Source organism: Lepidochelys kempii, chromosome 8 (genome assembly GCF_965140265.1).
Source record: "Lepidochelys kempii isolate rLepKem1 chromosome 8, rLepKem1.hap2, whole genome shotgun sequence".
In the NCBI taxonomy this organism is placed as follows: domain Eukaryota; kingdom Metazoa; phylum Chordata; order Testudines; family Cheloniidae; genus Lepidochelys; species Lepidochelys kempii.
The window spans coordinates 46,086,750-46,105,399 of record NC_133263.1 but is presented as its reverse complement, the minus strand read 5'-3'; the positions used below and the strand labels follow the sequence as shown (position 1 = coordinate 46,105,399).

Sequence of the window (18,650 nt, the reverse complement as noted above, 5' to 3'; positions counted from 1 at the left end):
GGGGACCAAGGGTTGATTGAAATTGATAACCTTCTTTTGGCTGAGACAGATGGTTCTCAGCCCAGCTGTGGATGATACTGACTTATGCAATGAGATGGGAACCAGGCAGTCTCTTGATAGTGTAAAACTCCAGAGGCATGATGTTTCTTAGCAAATGTCTCAAGTCTTCCTGGTTTATCCAAAAGAGTCCACTAAAAGGGTTTAACATCATAAAGGTTTGTTATTTGGTGTGTGTGGGCCAACATGGATCCCTTTATAAATTGGTCACTTCCTCTGGGCCCCATCCTTCCCTTTCCCCCAAAATTCAACCAAACTAATTGTCTGCTAGATTTAAAGACAGATTCCCTTCATGTTCATTTTGGCAACTCTCTTGGACTACCATGAATTTGTTGAAGGGTAAACTAAGTCTCTCTTCAGCAACTTATCAGGCTAATGTGGGCATATTGAATTTGACATCCCCTATTTAAAAAGTCTTGTGTTGTTGGATATTCATATAATCCTGACAAAACTTATGGTGCCTCTTTTTGAGCTATTTATTTCCTACGAGTTCAAATTTCCTACATTGGCTTGTTTATTTCCATGTCTATGCTTCTTAAGTATACATTAAGTGTAGTAATGGAAATAATCTAGATAACGCTATTAAGGAAGGAATAGTGAAGGGTCATCATAGTAGGGGACGACCAGCGATGAGATAGATGGATAGTCACTGGAAGGCTAGTGCTGAGAGTTCCAAGTTAGTGATGGATCGTGAAGGCTTCTGAACATTCTGCTATGATGTCACCGATATTCAGGCATGAAGAAATGGATTTATTACTTGCTTAATTCTGTTGGCTTGTAACGGGTGAGTGAGCTATAGGTTCTAGTGACTGATCGACCTCATACCAAGTTTGAAAAGGATAAGATGGTGCTCTGAAAGCATCCCTAAATTCCTTATTGAAAGTAGTGTCAGAGTTCCAACTTAATGAGCTGATCATCTTGCCAATGTTCTTCTCGTTTCTGCTTGCTCATCTCAGTGAGACTTTTCCCATGTTCGCTGTTACAAAGTTCTTGGCTCTTTATTTGGAGAAGAATAAGGGCCTTAAAAAGCCCACCTGGTTCTTTGTTTCCTTTGACTTCAGTTAACAGATGCCAATAACTGCTGCTGTTTCTGAGAGGAACAAGACTAAATGATTGGCATTTCTCACTACAGTGACTTGGCAGGCGTGCAATCTGATGGCTGTTTTGAGGCATGTTCTGTTCGGGTTAGAGCAACCACTAGAGAGGAATACCAGGGCAGTTTATCTGCGATACAGAACCTGTTTCTGAGACAGGGTGGCAGAACTCTCATGCATCCTATACGTTTGCTTTTGTTTGGAATGTTTTTGTTTTGGTCACTTTTTGGAATGTTTTTCTTTTTTAGGTTAAAATAGTTAAATTTCTCATTACCATAGGGAGGTATCTTATCACTTCCCAGTTATTTTATTTTACTTACCAGTAATTAAAATTTGTCTGAGTTGGCTACTTTACAAAAACACAGTCTGCTGTGCCCCTCGGTATTCATTGTTGGACTTCCGTGAGGTTTTATTTGAATGGAATGGGTTATGCTGTAGAGATCCCTGTAAGTACCATTCATATGAATCATGTTGTTGTTACATGTGCTGGTGCCTGTTTGAAATCTGCTTAAAATTTAAATGTCTCTGGATCCACAAGGTGGTGCTCAAATGAAACTCCAGAGTGTGATTCTATGGGGAAAATAGCTCATTGAACTCTGTTTACAGGGTTTTTCTGAACAATAATTTATTCCTGGTTTGTTTTAGAGGGAGAAATAATAGAGGATTTATTTGTAACATAGATTCAAAAAAACCCTTTGTCCTTAATCAATGAACTGTGGTTATTTGTGTATGATCTGTTACATCTTTGTCCATTAAAAATGGAAGAACCCCCACCATCACTTGGGCAAATATGAAATGCACTAGTAACTTCTCTTCTTAGTAGCTTCTTCTGTTGAGTGGTTATAAAACTATGACACTGATCAAAGCAAACTTGCACCTTTCCAAATTGCTAGATTTGTTGATGTTTGGAGTGTGATGAGAGGTCAGTTAGTGAAAATATGAAAACCAACTGACGTAATTCTTGACCTTTGCCAGATATTGATGGATATGATATATAGCAACCACCTCCTTCTTCCTGAATTTTTATCCATCTTTGTGCCCCTGAAGCCAATGCACTTTACTGTGAGTACAGTATCGTATTTATTTGTTTCATGGTTGTTATTGACTTGTTTCAGACATGCCCCAAAACACATTAAAATATTTAAAAAAAACATTCTTCTTACAGAGCATCAAAAATGTGCTTGGAACTGTACAAAACAGAAGTGGCCCATGGTCCAATGAGTTTACAGTCTAATTAGACATTGATAGTACAGGTCTTACCACAATACACATGGAAACTATAAATGAGCAAAGGTCAGGCCTTCATGTAATCAGTGAGTTTTGTTTGTGAATTAGTTTCCCCCCTGTGCTTCCTGCTTTTCCATTCTCCAGTGCTTTAAGGATTACCAATGAAAGTCAAGATAAAGTGATGATAAGGCAAGATTTTTTTCCCCATATAGCTGTTGATACTAAAAGCATCTAAACTGTATGTTAGAGGGCTTTCCCTTCACCCTCTCCCCGGGTTCTTGTCACGTAGACAGAGAGCAGAAGTCTGAAGTGCAGACAATGTGATAGCTCTACATGCTGGCAGAGTCTGTTTCCCAATGTTCTGTTCCTAGCTCTGATGCCGCAGAGCCTTGCCTTTGGGGGGAGGGATAGCTCAGTGGTTTGAGCATTGGCCTGCTAAATCCAGTGTTGTGAGTTCAATCCTTGAGAGGGTCATTTAGGGATCTGGCCCAAAAATTGGGGATTGGTCCTGCTCTGAGCAGGGGGTTGGACTAGATGACCTCCTAAGGTCCCTTCCAACTCTGATATTCTATGTCCCCATTCTCATTTCCAATTCCCCATTCTCTCCTTCTCCTTCTTCTTCTTAGCAGGCCCAAATATACCTGCAGTGCACGCCTACAGTCCCACTGGGAAGGGTAAGGAGTGAGGTTGTGCTGCTGTCAGGGACGGGCATTTGTTTGGTCTTTTAGTATTTTACACCTCCCCCACTCCAAACCCATTTGCCTCTCCTGACTGGTTGCTTGACTTTGCCTTGAGATAGGGGTTGAGGCAGTCTTAAAGTGTGCACTCAAGTAACAATTTAACTGCTCTGATCCAGAAGCAACATACACAATCTTTGTCCTTTGTTTTTGCATATTAGTATAAGAGTATCAAAAAGTCAAACCCAGAATTCTATCCCAGGCTAACAAACAGACCTATATACTAACACTGTAGAACAGTGGTGCCCGCCTTAGCCTGAGGGCCAAACATTATCTTAAAAAGACCCAGAGGCCCCAGTCAATGTTGGGGCAGTTCCTCTGCCCTGTTCAGTTCTCTTTGCACAAAGGGAGAAGAAACCACCTACAAGTCTTCTGCTAGGGGACAGGGAGCTATAATTTGTGGCTGGTTCTCAGCTTCTTCTTTCCTATATCTTCTGCTGCCCTGTGTGGGGTAGGGGAGCAATCCTCCAATAGATGTTGTCCTAGGTGCAGACAGAGCCAATTGAGCAGCTATCCTGCTTTCCATGGGCCTCCCACGGCCTGGCAGGGAAGGTGTCAATGGAGCAGAGCTGCTCCCAGGGCTGTAGGAGAAGATGCCCCTTATTTCCTCACTTTAGTAACAAGGCTGATGCAAACACTATTTAAAAGTATCAGGGTGGGGTTCAGGGAATGTGGTTGGTTTTTTCAGTTTATACAAATACACATCATCTTAACACAGTTCTCCTCAAAGGCCCCAATTCAGAGACTTGAGGGCCGCAAGTTGGATACCAGTGCTGTATGTATGGGTAAATAATGCAATAGAGATGCTCCAATAATACAGATGTGGCCTTCTGGGAGAAAACATTTCAGTGGAGTAGCCAGGATTTACCATATTGTCCTAGGAGCAATTTGTGTGTTTCCAAAACCCTCTGCTAGGTTTGGAGGTGGCTAGAAAGAATGTGTTCAAACTGTGGATGGATTTGAGCCCTTTGACCATTACTTGAAGGGTCCATGTAGTATACTCGTGGAGTGTCTGATTATAGTGGAGTGTATGATTATAGTACAACTGGCAAAAACTGCTCAGATGCTTGCCTCGGATGAGTAGAAATTTGGACCCGGTAAATCAGCTGTGTCTGGCTGGGATGCTGCTGACATTTTGGAAGAGCAGAAAGGAAAGAAACAGTGACCCAGACACTGTCATCCCATAACAGGAGGGAGCAGCAGAGCTGTTTGCTCTTTTTCAGGGGGTGAGGGGTAAAGAGGGAGTAGTGTCGCTAGAGCTGCTAGGTTTGTTGTCCCCCAGAAGTGGATGGGAGATCAGTCTATGGCTTACTCCCCAGGAGTCGCAGATCCTTTAAAAGGGGAAGTGGAGCAAACGGCAGAGGCCCTAGGTAAAATGGAAGAGTTGGAAAACTGAGGGTCTGCTGTGTGCCTGAGAGAGCAGGCCATAGCAGTAGAGAAATCCTGAAAAGGGAGGAGAGGGGATGGCATTGGTTGATCGTATAAGTGGCTTTCTGAAAGGGCTAGAACTTAATGTGGAACTGTGCCACTGTCAATTAACTGTGCCTGGCTTTTGTTGGTGTAGCCGAGCAAGTGTTTTTTACCAAGCCTCATTTTAGTGCTCAACTGTGTGTGTGTGTGTGTGTGTGTGTGTGTATAAGGGGGAAGGATGCCAGATAATTGTTCAAGCTCTGATTATAGTATGTGTACAAGAAAAGAGGCTCTTGTATTGCCTGTGGGTATTCCTGTCACTTCAAAGATCAACCTGAATTCCATTGGAAAGCCTAGCACAAGTCATATTTTCTTGTGTGTGGCAATCAAAGGGAATGGGCTATATCCTTTCCATCCATCTGCCTTTCCAGTGTTTTAAAGAATTCATTTTTTTGTAGCAACTCACCAATCACATTCGAGACACACTGCCAGCCTTCCGGAGCAAACTTCAGAGCCAGCTGCTTTCTATAGAGCATGAAGTAGAGGCATATAAAAACTTTAAACCAGAAGATCCGACTAGAAAGACTAAAGCCTTACTGCAGTGAGTGTCCATTTCCTCCTCCATGTATGTAAAATAGTTTCTTGCTTGTTTAAGCTTAAAGCTTAGGATATTGATGTTTCTAGTGAAAGGCAGATGCAGAAGGATGCTTAAACATTCTGCAAACTTCAAAGAGGTTATTTTGGCTGAAAGCATTATAACATTTTTAGCCACTTTCCATTTTAGAAAGATTTTTCCATAATTCATTTTAATAGTCATAGAATATGCTGGGCTGGATGAAAATCATTTTGTTTTGTCCTACGCTGAGCATTATAATCTTGGGCTGTGGTTTGTGTACTCTGTGCTAAACTGGAACCCCCTGGAATGCCGGGTGTGGTTCAGGGAACCTTTTCTTGCTTTTTAATCAAAAATACATGTTTTCTTAACATAGCTGTCTTTGCGTCCACTGCTGTTTGTTATCATAGGGTTCCCTCATGGGACTCTATGTTCAGTATGAGTGCCAACTTATCTGGACATTTATATCAAGCCATATAGAAAATCTAATTAAAAATAGCTGGTGTTTTTAAGAGAGTAAGCCGTATACATTTATAAAAAGACTTGAAAAACCTTTTACTTGTTTGTGTCCTTTGGGAGTGGAGAAGGCCATGTAGGTACCACTGTTAACCCTAGAAATATCATTCTTTTGGCAATAAATACAGTGAAATAAAAATGAAATGAAAAGCTTAGCTTACGCATTGTTGAGTTTGTTTCTGTTTTGAAATTTAAGGATGGTTCAGCAGTTCTCAGTGGACTTTGAAAAAAGAATTGAAGGATCAGGGGATCAAGTTGACACATTAGAACTATCTGGTGGTGCCAAAATCAATCGCATTTTCCATGAGCGTTTTCCTTTTGAACTAGTAAAGGTATGTGTCTGTCTGTCCTCCTTGCTTTGAGTTGTGTTTTTATATTTTCATACTCATTTTGATAGTGGCAATGAAGTTACATTTCCTTTGAAGGTGTTCTAACAGGAAAACCCTTAATTAAAAGGAGTAAACTACACAAAAGGGAAGAATTATCACCAATACACAGGAAAGAAGTTTATTTTTATTTCTGGTTATTAACACGAAATCACAATCTGAGATTGTTGTCATATGCAATATTCAAAACTCAGTCATAATTCTACATTAATTAAAAATGGCTCAAATGTTCGCTTTCTGTGGCTTTTGCAAAAACATTTCCCGCTTTGCTCCCTAATTTCTCAATTTCATTTCCAGTATTCTTGCAAATTTGTAAGGAATGAATCATGTTTTGTAACAAATATCTTTGTAACTACATGTCTTCTTACCTTGCAAAATTAGTCTTGGTAGAATTCAGCTGTTACATGTGACATCTTACATTTCTCTTTCTGCATGGACTAATGTCAAAACTAGCGGTCATGTTTTGATATTTATTCATGTCTGTCTCTTTTTCCCAGCTCTTACTATTTTCCATACCTTGTCCATTGTTCTACCACTGTTGGCTGCTCTCCTCATCTTTTTTCTGGGTAGATGGGGCAGGTAAACAACTGCTTCTGATGTAACTCGGATTCTCTTGTTAGTGATGAGTACTTAGGTACCTTTTTAAAATTAGAGCTGTGGAAAATAGCTATTAGTTTTGGGCTTTTTCTTACCAGTTTGGTTTAAGGTGCAAAACATGCAAGCATTTATCCCCAGATTGTAGAAAAATGCAGGTTTTGTGTTTAAAAAAAACTCTGTCTGAGACACCCTATCTGCTCTTCTGCCAGTCTTACAGATAAGCTCTGTGTGTATGTGTGCGTGTCAGTCCACCAGAATTTTAACAATAAATAAATGGAACACATTTCTCCTAAGGTGACCATCCCCAAATCCTACCATGAGTGTGTTTTGTAGACCCTGGCCTCTCTGGTTGTCTAGTAGGATGTTCTGCAGAATTGTTAAAAGCATTTGTGTATAACATGATTTTTATCCTTTGGTTCCTCTAGATGGAATTCAATGAGAAAGAACTGCGGAGAGAAATAAGCTATGCAATCAAAAACATACATGGTATCAGGCAAGTGCTTCCCATTTCTCCAGGTTCAGACACATCTATAGAAAGCATACTCTTGTTAATCCATAAACACACTCATCACCTTCTCATCCACCTGGCAGTTGATTTTTTAAAAAATATATCTCATGCCTGCATTTTTAACATAGCCATGAGAGTGGTGGCTCTCATGCCCACTAATTTGCATGGAGATACCAAATTTGTCTGGGACTTATGGAGAGATCATGTACAGAGCAAGTCTACACAATTCTTCTGGTTGTGCTGATCGCTGCTGTTAGAGCACCCACATATGAGACACAATTTTTATGTAGCACAATGGCTGATGGAATTGGTGCGATTGATGGATTGAAGACACAAAATTCAGAAAAAAGAATGATTCTCTATCATTTCTTTGCTTGGCTTGAGTTGCTTACCACATACATTCTATATCAAATGCAAAAACGATATGAAATGGACACTTTTGGGTTCAACCCAGACCAGTAAAGGGTTGTCACCACGTGCCCTGTAACCATGTATGCCTCTGTGGCTCGGAGCCTTGATACCCGCTGTGGAATCACAGCACAGTAGCCCCTCCGTGGCTTTCACCAGCCTGGTTACTCCTTGAAGGGTAACACCAATAAGTCTTGTAGCCATGTTTTCCCCAAATAGTTTTCCCTGTAGTGTCCAGTCCCTCCCACTAGAACACTCACAAAACCTTATCAAGTTCTCCTCTCCTTAAAAGAGACAGTACACAGCAGCCTATTAGCTTACCTGAGGTTAACACACCTTTCCCTTCAATCACAGCACTGAGTTGGTTTATAGTGAAAGTAAAACCAGTTTTTAATAAAAGGACATGGGTTTAAGAGCTATCAAGTAGAAGGAATAAGCATAGGAATGATCACAAACAAACAAAAGTGAAAATATGCTATTAAGACAGAAACTCAACAAACTAGAGTCTTTTGTTCATATTCGTTTTCTCAGCATAGTCCTTAGCCAGGATCCAAACACAGTTCACAGCACTTGGTTTCTTTGTGTCCACAGGTGAATGATGACATAGTGGTTTACTCCCCCTCTCTTTATAGCCCAGTAAACCTTTGAAATGTATTCTTCTGAAGTGTACCTCCAGGTAAAGTTCCCTTCCCCTGCTGGGTGTAGATGCCATGCTGGCTTCTCCCCAGCTGGTGATTTTAACAATGTAAATGATCTTCCTGCAATCTCAAATTTGTAATCTGAACATGTGCATTACCTCATCTGCTTTCTGGAGTGTTCTGCCCTACAGCAAGGGTGTGTGTGCTGTTCATAAGCAATTCTCAAAGGAAAGAAAAATAGGTGGTTTTTAGGAATTAAATTCTAATCAAAACTAAATGGTGTTAAAGGTTTTCTATCATTTACTTTTAAAAAGTCTAGGGTAGCATGCAGGCTTATTACATATTGTGCTGCCCCCACCCTCCATAAGTTGGCATTCTGGCTAAAGAAAAAAAATTTTCAGTAAATATTTTGCTTCATTTTTAAGGGCAGCCACTATATGTTGAACGTTTATTTGGCCCATTGGCAGTTCACTACTCTTTCAGCAACTCTTGTCAGGCCTAGCATGCTCAGTGCACCTCACATACTGTTGTCATGGTATTTATCCAAAAGGTGGCATGTAAGAAATCTATGGAAAACTAGTAACTCAGTGATCATTAATATTCTTGTGTGATGTATGTACATTTAATCTACAAAATTTATACTCTGCGTACATCACGCAAGAATATTAATGATCAGTGAATTATTATTTTTCTGATTTACTATAGCCCACTTTTTGGATAAATATTTTGACAACAGTGTGTGAGGTGTACTGAGCAAACATTAACAAGACCCTTAACACAGTTTAGTTTTTATTAGAATTTCATTCCTTAAAAAAAAAATCCCCAAACTATTTTGTTTCCATAGAAAGCCGATAAGACAATGCATGTGATCAGATTACAAACTTGAAGCTGTTTGGAGCTTGGTATGTAGACATTACTGAGATTCAGGGTGGTTAGAATTTGGGATGTTGATGCTGTTCTAGATGGACTGAGCATCTGCCACTGAAGGCTGGCCATCAGAAGATGTGATGTAGGCATCATATGTCAAGGATTTCAGTGCAGGATTGGTTCAAAGTTGGCACAGATGCTGACACAAAGCTTGTCTCTCAGTATATCATGGATGCTTTCTGGCTTTGCTCTATTGAAACATTCATATTTATGCCTCTTGAATAATGTTATGATCATGGATCTGACCATTTTCCCAAGGTGCTGAAGCTTTCTAGGAAGATGAATTCTGGGATAAACAAATAAATATTCCCATATGTGTTCTACTTATTCCAGATTCTTCATCATTGCATATCTGTTCAGCCAGTGAAGGTGTCATATTTGCTAATTATGGGAAAAAAGGAACAAGTGCATCCAAAGGTGTATAGGAGGATGGAAACCCAGTGGCCAGCGGATTGCGTAGGCTCTATTGGTATCTTTCTGCCAGGCTTTGTGGAATTATTCAGCTCCTTCCTGTTGAAAATTTGACACACGTCTATATATTTGTTTGTTACTGCCACAACTACTCATGAAGTCTCAATCTATCCACCTTTAATTATATTTATTGGTCTTATGAGTAAAGGAACATTCCAGTAATGCTTCCTGGGAACATGATTCACAGGATTTAATTCTCTATGACCTTGTGTAGCTGATACTATCTTGGTCCACACACTGGGGATTGAACTGGGAAACTCCAGAGCTAAAAGCATGAACTGCTATAGTTTCAGCTAAAGATCTAAGACTGTAGCTGGGCATATAACAATGTAGCCAAGGGCTGTTAACAACTCATTTTCACGGTTTCAGGGTAGCTGCACCTCCAGGACCTGTTGAGGGCACCCACTTAAAGGTTCCTGGTTCCCAGCTATTGCCTCTTTTGGGCTGAGACCCACAACTTTCTCCCTCTTGACCAGGGTTTAAGGCTGCACAGCTCCCTGCCTTACACTGTGATATCCCCAGCAAGCCAGCCTGCCTAAATAACCCAGCACCTGCATTTTGCTTGTTACCAGAGGGCTCTGAAGAGTATAAATGCCAGCAGTTCCAAGTTACCATACAGCTCTTTCCAAGCAATCACATTTTTTCTTCAGATAAAAGCATTACAGAGAAAATATATATTTAAGAACAACATTGCTCTATGCATGCTAACAGCTTACCAGAGATCACCCATCAGTCTTATAGGGCCCCAGTAGGACAAAGTCCTCTCAACTCTTCTGCAAGGATTGGGGTCCCCGTTGGACAGCAGGTCATGTCTGTTTGCTAGAAGAAGTCAGTTTAACTTTGGCCTGTTAATCCAAAATTCCTTCTTTTTGTCTTTTGGTCTATGCAGAATCCAGTTTGCACTAGTGTAACCCTTCTGCCAGGTGAAGCCAGCATTAACAAGGGCCAGGTTCAGTATCTAGGGGTTCTCTTTCAACAATACATCAGAAAACCGGCTCGAACCCCCACCCAGTGACCTATAACAATTACACACCATCCCCTGGGCGCTTTTAAGAGGCAATACGTCCCCTCTAGCAAGCACGGAGTCTGAGTGTAGCAAAAACTTTTAATAAAAGGAGGGAATTAAGTCAGCATTAATTTGGGAAAACACCGCAAGTAGGGCTCATAAACACAAACCATGAGCAAAAGACCCACCCCCAAGTAAGTTGGGCAGTGTCCTTTTCCCCTCAGGGTCTTAAGTCCAGCAACCCAAAAGTCCCTATAATGTGCCCATCTCTTCTCTGTACCCCACTCACAGTTGCTGTCCTTGGCCAGTGCAGCCCCAGACTTCAGAGATTCATCTGCAGAGTTCACCTCCCATCCTGTGTGGAAGGGGGGGGGGGTAAGGAGGCACCTTACACGCTGCACTGCTCAGGCACTCGGTCGTCGCCCCAGTGGCCAATTGCCATGCCTCTGCTCTGGCCCTCTCCACCAGCCACCCTGCTAGCTGCCTGCCACACCTCTCCGCCTGCCACTCTGTGGGTCGCATCCCTCCGCCAGGTGCCCTGTGGGCCACGCCTCTCCTCCCAACCTCCCTGCTAGCCACTCGCCACACTTAACTCAGCTCTCAGTGATTTCAGCTGCTAGTGGGGGAGCCTCACTGCTGGTGCACACTGGGCAGTCTCTTCCAATAGAGACACTGTCCCAAAATAAGTCTAATAGTTAGACCTAGATATCAGTGATTTCAGCTCTGCCACGTGTAACAAGACTCTCAATTGAGTCTAAATTAGCTCTTTTATTATACCATGGAGAGAGGAAGTGTCAAATGGTGTCTAGGACCCTTAAACAGGGCCCACCCCACCATGTACACATTCCTATTCCCACCCTCTCACAACTCATTTGGCTTTGGAACCCACATCACCCGCCTAGCGAGTGCTGTTCAGTTGAGGGTGAGTCCCTCCATTGGGGTATGCCAGGTACAGTTCTGCTGCCCTCGGTTCACACGACAAGGATAGCAACTCTTTATTACTCCTGCCCCAATAACAAGACGACTGGGGTTCCAGCACCAGCCACAAGTGATCATTTGGGCAAGTAGTCCCATCATGCTGAGCACTTAGGCAGGGTGGGTGTGTCCATGCAAACGAGATCAGCTTCTGAAGTCTTTTTCCACAGCTCACCACTAGATGTCAGGGGAGAGTTCATCCAGACTCTGCTTACTGTAGTATACGTGAACCTTCCCAGGAGGTGGTACCTGGTTTTAATTCCTGGAGGAAATGTGGCAGACCTTCCCTATGGAGTAGAACAGAATCACACAAACTGTTTGTTTAATACAGTGCTGCCCAATGATGCCTTAATTTAATAAGGTCCCATATCTGGCAGTAAGTTTCCATATCTGCCATACTCAGATCCTTTGCAGATCAGCACAAAGCAGGACTTGTAACAAGCTCATCAGTGGGTTACACTTGTACTTACTAATATCTGTGCAGGGTGCAAATAAATTCCATTCAGACTTGGTAACTTTTTACACCCATGTTGCGCAGGGGTTAAGTCAAGACACCAGAGAGCCAGAATCAAAGTGTGTCACACATCTGCAATGAACTTGTTCTGCTGGCAGAGTACATTCCTAAGTCAACTGGATTGCACAAATTCCCATTTATAACTTGCATTCTTTTTTAAACTAGGGGAGACTTATAGCTACATTTCCCTGGCATTGGATAGGAGTTATTGTTTCTAACTCCAGTTATCTGATCCTGTCAGAGCTTTACTAACTAGACAAAGTTCATTCCTATGTCTATTTACTGCATGAAGTTTCACCTTCATTATGTTTCTCTCTCAACTGTTACCCTAGATGCCTGCTGGTGCTCCAAAGGACTGTATAAATTTCTCTGGGACATACCTTGGGAGCTTTCTAGTGAAGGTTATGACTTAGCATCCATCACCTGCTAAAAACTGCATAAACACATGATATTACATTGCTTGTAAGGGATTCTTATTTCTGTGAGCCTAATAGATGATTCTTTATTTAGGCTCAGAATGAGACCAGTGGAGTACTGGATGAGGACAATTTATTGGATGCTGAAAGATGGCTTATAAACACTGATGACAATACTCTAAACCATGCAGGACTCTCATGGTAGACAGTCCATAAAATGTTTCTGGAGTAGAGTCCGTTGCTTGGCTCCTGTCAGCTGTGATTTTTATAGATGCCTCAGGTGTAAGTTGGGATGCCCAATTATACTGTCTCTAGGTTACAACAAGGGTTTCAAAATCCACAGAGACCTAGGATTAGAAACTTCTTGGAATCCTGAGCAATATGAATGGTAGGGAGAACTTTGTTTCCTTACATCCGTGACAAATCTGTACTGATTTTGACAGACCTCACCACAGCCATGTATCTCATGCACTAATAGGGGGAACTCGTTTCTGTTGTTTGTGTCAAGAAACTGTCTAGCCTGAGGAAGTGGTGCATTCCATATCAAGTTGCACCTCTAGATCTGTTTTTTTTTCCACACAAGAACATGGTCTTGGCAGACAGCCTCATTTGGAATTTATCAGCCCCAGCATGAGGGGTTTTTCAAGTTTTTGACCATGTCAATATTCCAAACTACAGGGATCCTTCAAAAAGCTCTCTTTGTCTTGAAGGAGAATTCAGTGTGCCTTCAGTTTTTGTTCTGTAGGAAATAGTGATCCAAAATCCTTGAACAACTTTCTTCTAGCTTGTGGCCATACTCTGCTACCTTTATCCTTTTATGCTTCAGCAATGGTACTGATTGCAAGGGTTCTGTCCTTCGTGAACATGTCAGTATTCATATTTGGACCAATTACCCCGTCCGCTGAGGTCTGCCTTTCAGTTCTTCCACATCTGTTTTCACAGTATCAAAGGCAAATGCATTATCCAGGTCTGAGATTCCTAAATATCATGGCTTGCAATGTGCTGTGTTGCGAAATTCTGATCTGGAGTCCTCTCAAACTGTTAAGTGAATATTTCTGGAAAGTCATAAATCTTTGAGGAAAACCTATGCCTTGAAATGGAAAAGATTTTCAATTTGTGCTGCTGACCAAGACAGTGCACCTTCCACTGCTTCAGTGCCTTGCATTGTTCTCTGTTTCTAAGTGACCGATTTACTGAGGAGTTCAGTGTGGTTCATTTTGTGGAACTATCTGTAACTTGTGTTTGGAGGAGGTGAAATACTTGGTTTGGGATGGGCTGGTTATCTTATATAGGGATGATTTGTCTGTTTTCGATTAGTATTAGCACATAGGATTCCAGAGAGACGCTTTATAAGAGAATGACAAATATAATTGCCCAGCCAAGGATTATCCACATTTGCATGTTCTACAGTGAAACTGTTTCTGAAAGGACAGTTTGTATGTTTTTTCCACCCATTTGAGAAGAAACTCTCCTTGAAATTAAATTTGATGCTCACGGGATTTGGGATCACTGTAGGAGCCCTTTGGAAAATATTCTTTACATCACCTGTACGTACAGCATTGCTAGCATCTGTAACACCAAGGAGAATGGGTGAGATCTAAGCCCTGATGGCTGAATTCCCTCAAAATAAGGATAATGTGATACCATCCTTTACCTGATCTTGACTAAATTTGAGTTCCACTCCAATCTTATTTATTTACCTGGACTTTTTTCTGAACCATATAACTTACAGGGGAGATAAAGTTATGTAGGCTAGGTCAGTGTTTCTCAAAGTGTTGGGTATTCCCCCTTGGCATGGTGTGAAGGACAGCTGTGCTTGAGAGAAACATGAAAGATGCATACATTAAGCTTCAACAACACATGGCAGGGTTGTCAGGTGGACATGATTTATTTCATTTTCCTAAAGCAAGGCCCAGCTTTTGAAAGTTTGGGAAAACGCTACTCTAGATGTTAAAGAGCTCTTGGCTATGGCTTAGGTAGGACCAAATCCCTTTGTTAGTCTTCCATATTATTTGTGGCATATGGAGTTAAATCCAGGGGCAACCAAGCTCTGCCCAGAGATTGTTTCAGTGAATTAGAACCTGTATGCAGATCTGCTGTGAGCTACTATGTGTCCCAATACTTCGGGATCTAAAGTCATGCTCCCCTTGATCCAAAGCCCTTTGCCCAACATAGCTAAGAAAATATCTCCTTTGTGGACACTTCAGGCTGCTACCTTGAGATCAGTGCTTACATTTATAAAGCATTATACTTGGCTTGTCAGCTAGATGGGATGGTCAATTTGGGATAGCAGTCCTATAATCTTCACTTTTCTTTAGACCTATATCCTTAAAGGCTGTGTGACTTCTAATTAATATCTCTTAAGCAGGGCTCTCTACAGGCAGTTTTTGAAGGAGAAATAAGGGCTATTTGTAACTAGTTCTGTGAGATGTCAGCCTATATAGGTCCACATGCACCACTCAACTGTCCTGCTTCTTCAGAGCCTTCATATGGGGTTTTGAATAGGTGGGAGAAGGACTTTTGATGTGGTTGGGGACGCAGGGAACTTGGATTATGGGTTTTTATGTAACTCTATCCAAATGGTCAGTCCTGTGTGAGTGAGCAATAGTGCCAGTTGTCACTGCTTTTAGATGGTTTTGACTCTGTCTGCTGCAGGTACATGTGCCTACCACAAGAGTAGCTTTACAGTATACTGGTGGTCAACTTGATGAACTACAGATGCGGGTTAAGTGGACTTTTTATTTTTTCATTCCGACTCCACAATTTAAAAAATAATCACATTAATTTTCATATTAAATCTTTTGTTTAAAGACAGACCAAGTGAGTGCTGTGCTAGGCCTTGCATGTCATTTTCATCTGACTATTTTTATAATTGGGCTGTCAATCCCTGAAAACGAAAATGCTGTTTGATAGAAATGTTGGCCAACAATTACCCATACTGTAGCTGCATGAATGGTGGACCCCTAAGAGATAGTGACTGTGCACACTCTCTCCATGCTAAACTATTATTTTGAATCTCTAATTCACCATTTTCTTAATCTACACACCCCATAATTCACATGTCAAAACACAGTGGTCTCATTCCATTTCTCAGTAATGGTTTAAATACAGAGACAGTGCTGTATTATGGTCTAACTTTACTAATACTTCATTACTTTTACAAACTAAACTACAGAGCATATGCTATGAGCTGTTATCATAACTGAACAGCGCTTGTCAGATGATTGCATCATGTTTGTTACTAATAAACAAATGCTGTATTTAGACTTTTTTAAGCTAGTCACTCATCTTGCAACTTGTAGAATCATTTTGTTTATATCATAATGATGTTTGTGACTCTGCTTTACGTTCAGTATAAAAGGTTGTATTCTTTTCCCCTAAAGTCTTTCTTGAGTATCTTACGTGTTTTATTATATGTCCACAGAACAGGTTTGTTTACTCCAGACATGGCCTTTGAGGCTATAGTTAAAAAACAGATAGTGAAGCTGAAAGGGCCTTGCTTAAAAAGCGTGGATCTGGTGATGCAAGAGTTAATCAACACTGTCAAGAAATGCACTAAAAAGGTAACTTCTGAATGGATTCATTAATCGTTGAAGTACACTTGTCAATCCAGTGTTATGGTAGATAATATAATGGGCAAGATGCTTTGCCATGTGGCTCTGCTCAGAAAAATGATGCAATTATATGAGATGGTATGGTTCTACATTTGTGTCTTAGTTGCTTTCTTATCCAGTTTACAAATAAAAAGTACTGTAATACTGATCTTAGGTTCTGATGCTCAAAATGGCTTGTTTCTAGATCTTGCATCATCGCCAGCATGGTTTGTTTTTTCAGGGGAAAAAAACCCAGTCAATTACTGCCCCATTTTCACCTGTATAACCATATTGCTGCAGTTGGTGTTGCATGGCTGTTACTGAAGGCCTAATATAGAGAAAATGAGATCATATAGATGGCCCTGCAAATGAAACTTAATTAACATTTCTGTTGAGGCATAAGCCAGAAAAATCCAGAATCGGAAGTTGTCTTTGTAGCACTGACAATAGGAAAAAGTAGTTGTCTTTCTTTTATCGCTAAAGACAGCAGACTAGATTCCAAATATGTTCAGAGAGCAGTTCTGCTGAGTAAAAAGGTGCATTTTTACATAGAAACTTTTCAGAGTACAGTTGTACTTAAGTGTCCAAATAGTGGTGAAATACCCTCCTGTGCTGTTTCTCATATATGCAAATCCAGAACTCATCATCACCAACTTTCAAGAGGCTACATGATAGAAACATGAGAAGATCCAATCTCCCCTTGATTTGCCCACACTTACCCCACTGGGAGTTATGCATGTGGGTGGAAGGATGAACTAGTCTGAAGAACTGCAGAATGAATGTAGGAAACAAATTGCATTGGAAAGAACAGTTGTGCAGTTGACTTCCCTAAAGTGAATAGTGTGTGTACTAAATAATGAAACCTTAATTTAAGGTTCCAACAAGTATAGTAAAATAATGAGCTAGTAGATATGAATGAGTATTCTGGCCGATTGGTATGCATACAGTGTGTACTGGGTTTATTTATACTTTTTTTTTTTTTAAAGAAAACCTTATTTTCCTATTGTGACTAAAAAGTTCAGATTTTAGTATGGAACTGAATTCAATATAGAAATCAGAAGTCAGTTGTATATGCCTTGGTTAAAGGGGATAACATTTTCAAGTGTCAGTCTGATTTTCAAAAGTGGCTTAGCCTCCTAAGTGCCTTAATCACTTGAAAACTACCTGTGGTCAAAAGTGGATCCCCAGTGACCACCATTAACTGTGGCTGAAAATGACTTAGGCCCCAGATAGGGCCAAAATGCTTTTAATAACAATGATAGAAAGCATGTCAGAGTCCCAGTGGCGGGCTAGTCATCTGTCCTCACGTCTTAATCTTGGGAACATCGGAATTTTTGTACTGGATCAGACCAATGGTCCATCTCATCTAGTAGCTTGCCAGTACCAGATACTTCATAGTTTCTTCCTAGTTCCCACAGAGTTGGTGATTGATTTTTGCCTCTGAAATACTCTTGTGTTTATATTCCTTATAATTTGTTACCCACTCTAATATAACTCATAAACGTCTTATCCTCTTTAATCCTAAACTCTTAACCTCAATCTTCTGTGCCAGAACAATTATGTGTGTAAATGTTTCCTTTTAATCAGTTTTAAACGTGTTGTCTTTTTCATATCCTCTTCTATACAATGAGAAGAGGGTAAATGGGAACTCTTAGTTTATTTTCCATGTCATTCACTATGTTCTATACCTTTGCTATGCCCTCTCTTATCAGTCTCCTCATTAAACTATCGCTCCTTTAAAAAAAATTATTGGCTTGTAGAGAGCCCTAGTCTTTTAAACTTCCCCTTAGAAGGAAGTCTTTCTGTGTTCCTAATCATTTTCAGTGCCCTTCTCCAGAACCTTTCTATTTCTGCTAGATCCCTTTCTGAGATGGCAAGAACAGAACACAATATTCAAGGTAGGGGCAGGTTATCAATTTATTTATTGGCAATATTATATTTTAAGTACCCTCTGTTCTTTTCTTAATACAACCTAACTTCTTGTTTTCTTTTTTCACCTCCATTGCATGTTAATTGGGTGTTTCATTGTGCTATCCTCAATCCTCGATCTTCTTCCTAAGCCGTTACGGTTTAGATCCAACCAAGTGTGTGGGCTGTAAAGTGTTCCTTCCAATTTACATCACCTTATGTTTCTTTTCCATGAATCTACAATAGTTTTGCCCAATCATCTAGTTGGGTAGGACTTTCTGTAGTTCTTATGGCACCTTAGAGACTAACCAATTTATTTGAGCATAAGCTTTCATGAGCTACGGCATCCGATGAAGTGAGCTGTAGCTCACGAAAGCTTATGCTTAAATAAATTGGTTAGTCTCCAAGGTGCAACAAGTACTCCTTTTCTTTTTGCAAATACAGACTAACACGGCTGCTACTCTGAAATCTGTAGTTCTTGGTCTTCTTTTGTCCTGACGAACATAAATAATGTCATTTGCAAATGTTGCCATTTCACTGATTACTTTCTTGTACAGATCACTGATAACTATTTTGAACACTGTTAGTCTTCATCCAGATTCTTCGGGCACCCCATGATTAGCACCTTTCTTTGATGAAAGCTGACAGT

The 18,650-nt window shown here is 40.7% G+C and overlaps 1 protein-coding gene across 7 annotated transcripts in view; it reads left to right on the top strand.

Moving 5' to 3' along the window:
- Window positions 1-18,650, top strand: part of DNM3 (dynamin 3) — a 298,280-nt gene that overhangs the window by 68,766 nt on the left and 210,864 nt on the right. For all 7 annotated transcript variants that reach the window (XM_073356327.1, XM_073356323.1, XM_073356326.1 and 4 more), the window contains exons 7-10: window positions 4,984-5,126; window positions 5,851-5,986; window positions 7,063-7,130; window positions 15,925-16,063. In XM_073356327.1, coding sequence (XP_073212428.1) covers window positions 4,984-5,126; window positions 5,851-5,986; window positions 7,063-7,130; window positions 15,925-16,063 — 486 coding nt within the window. The remainder of the gene's footprint in view (window positions 1-4,983; window positions 5,127-5,850; window positions 5,987-7,062; window positions 7,131-15,924; window positions 16,064-18,650) is intronic.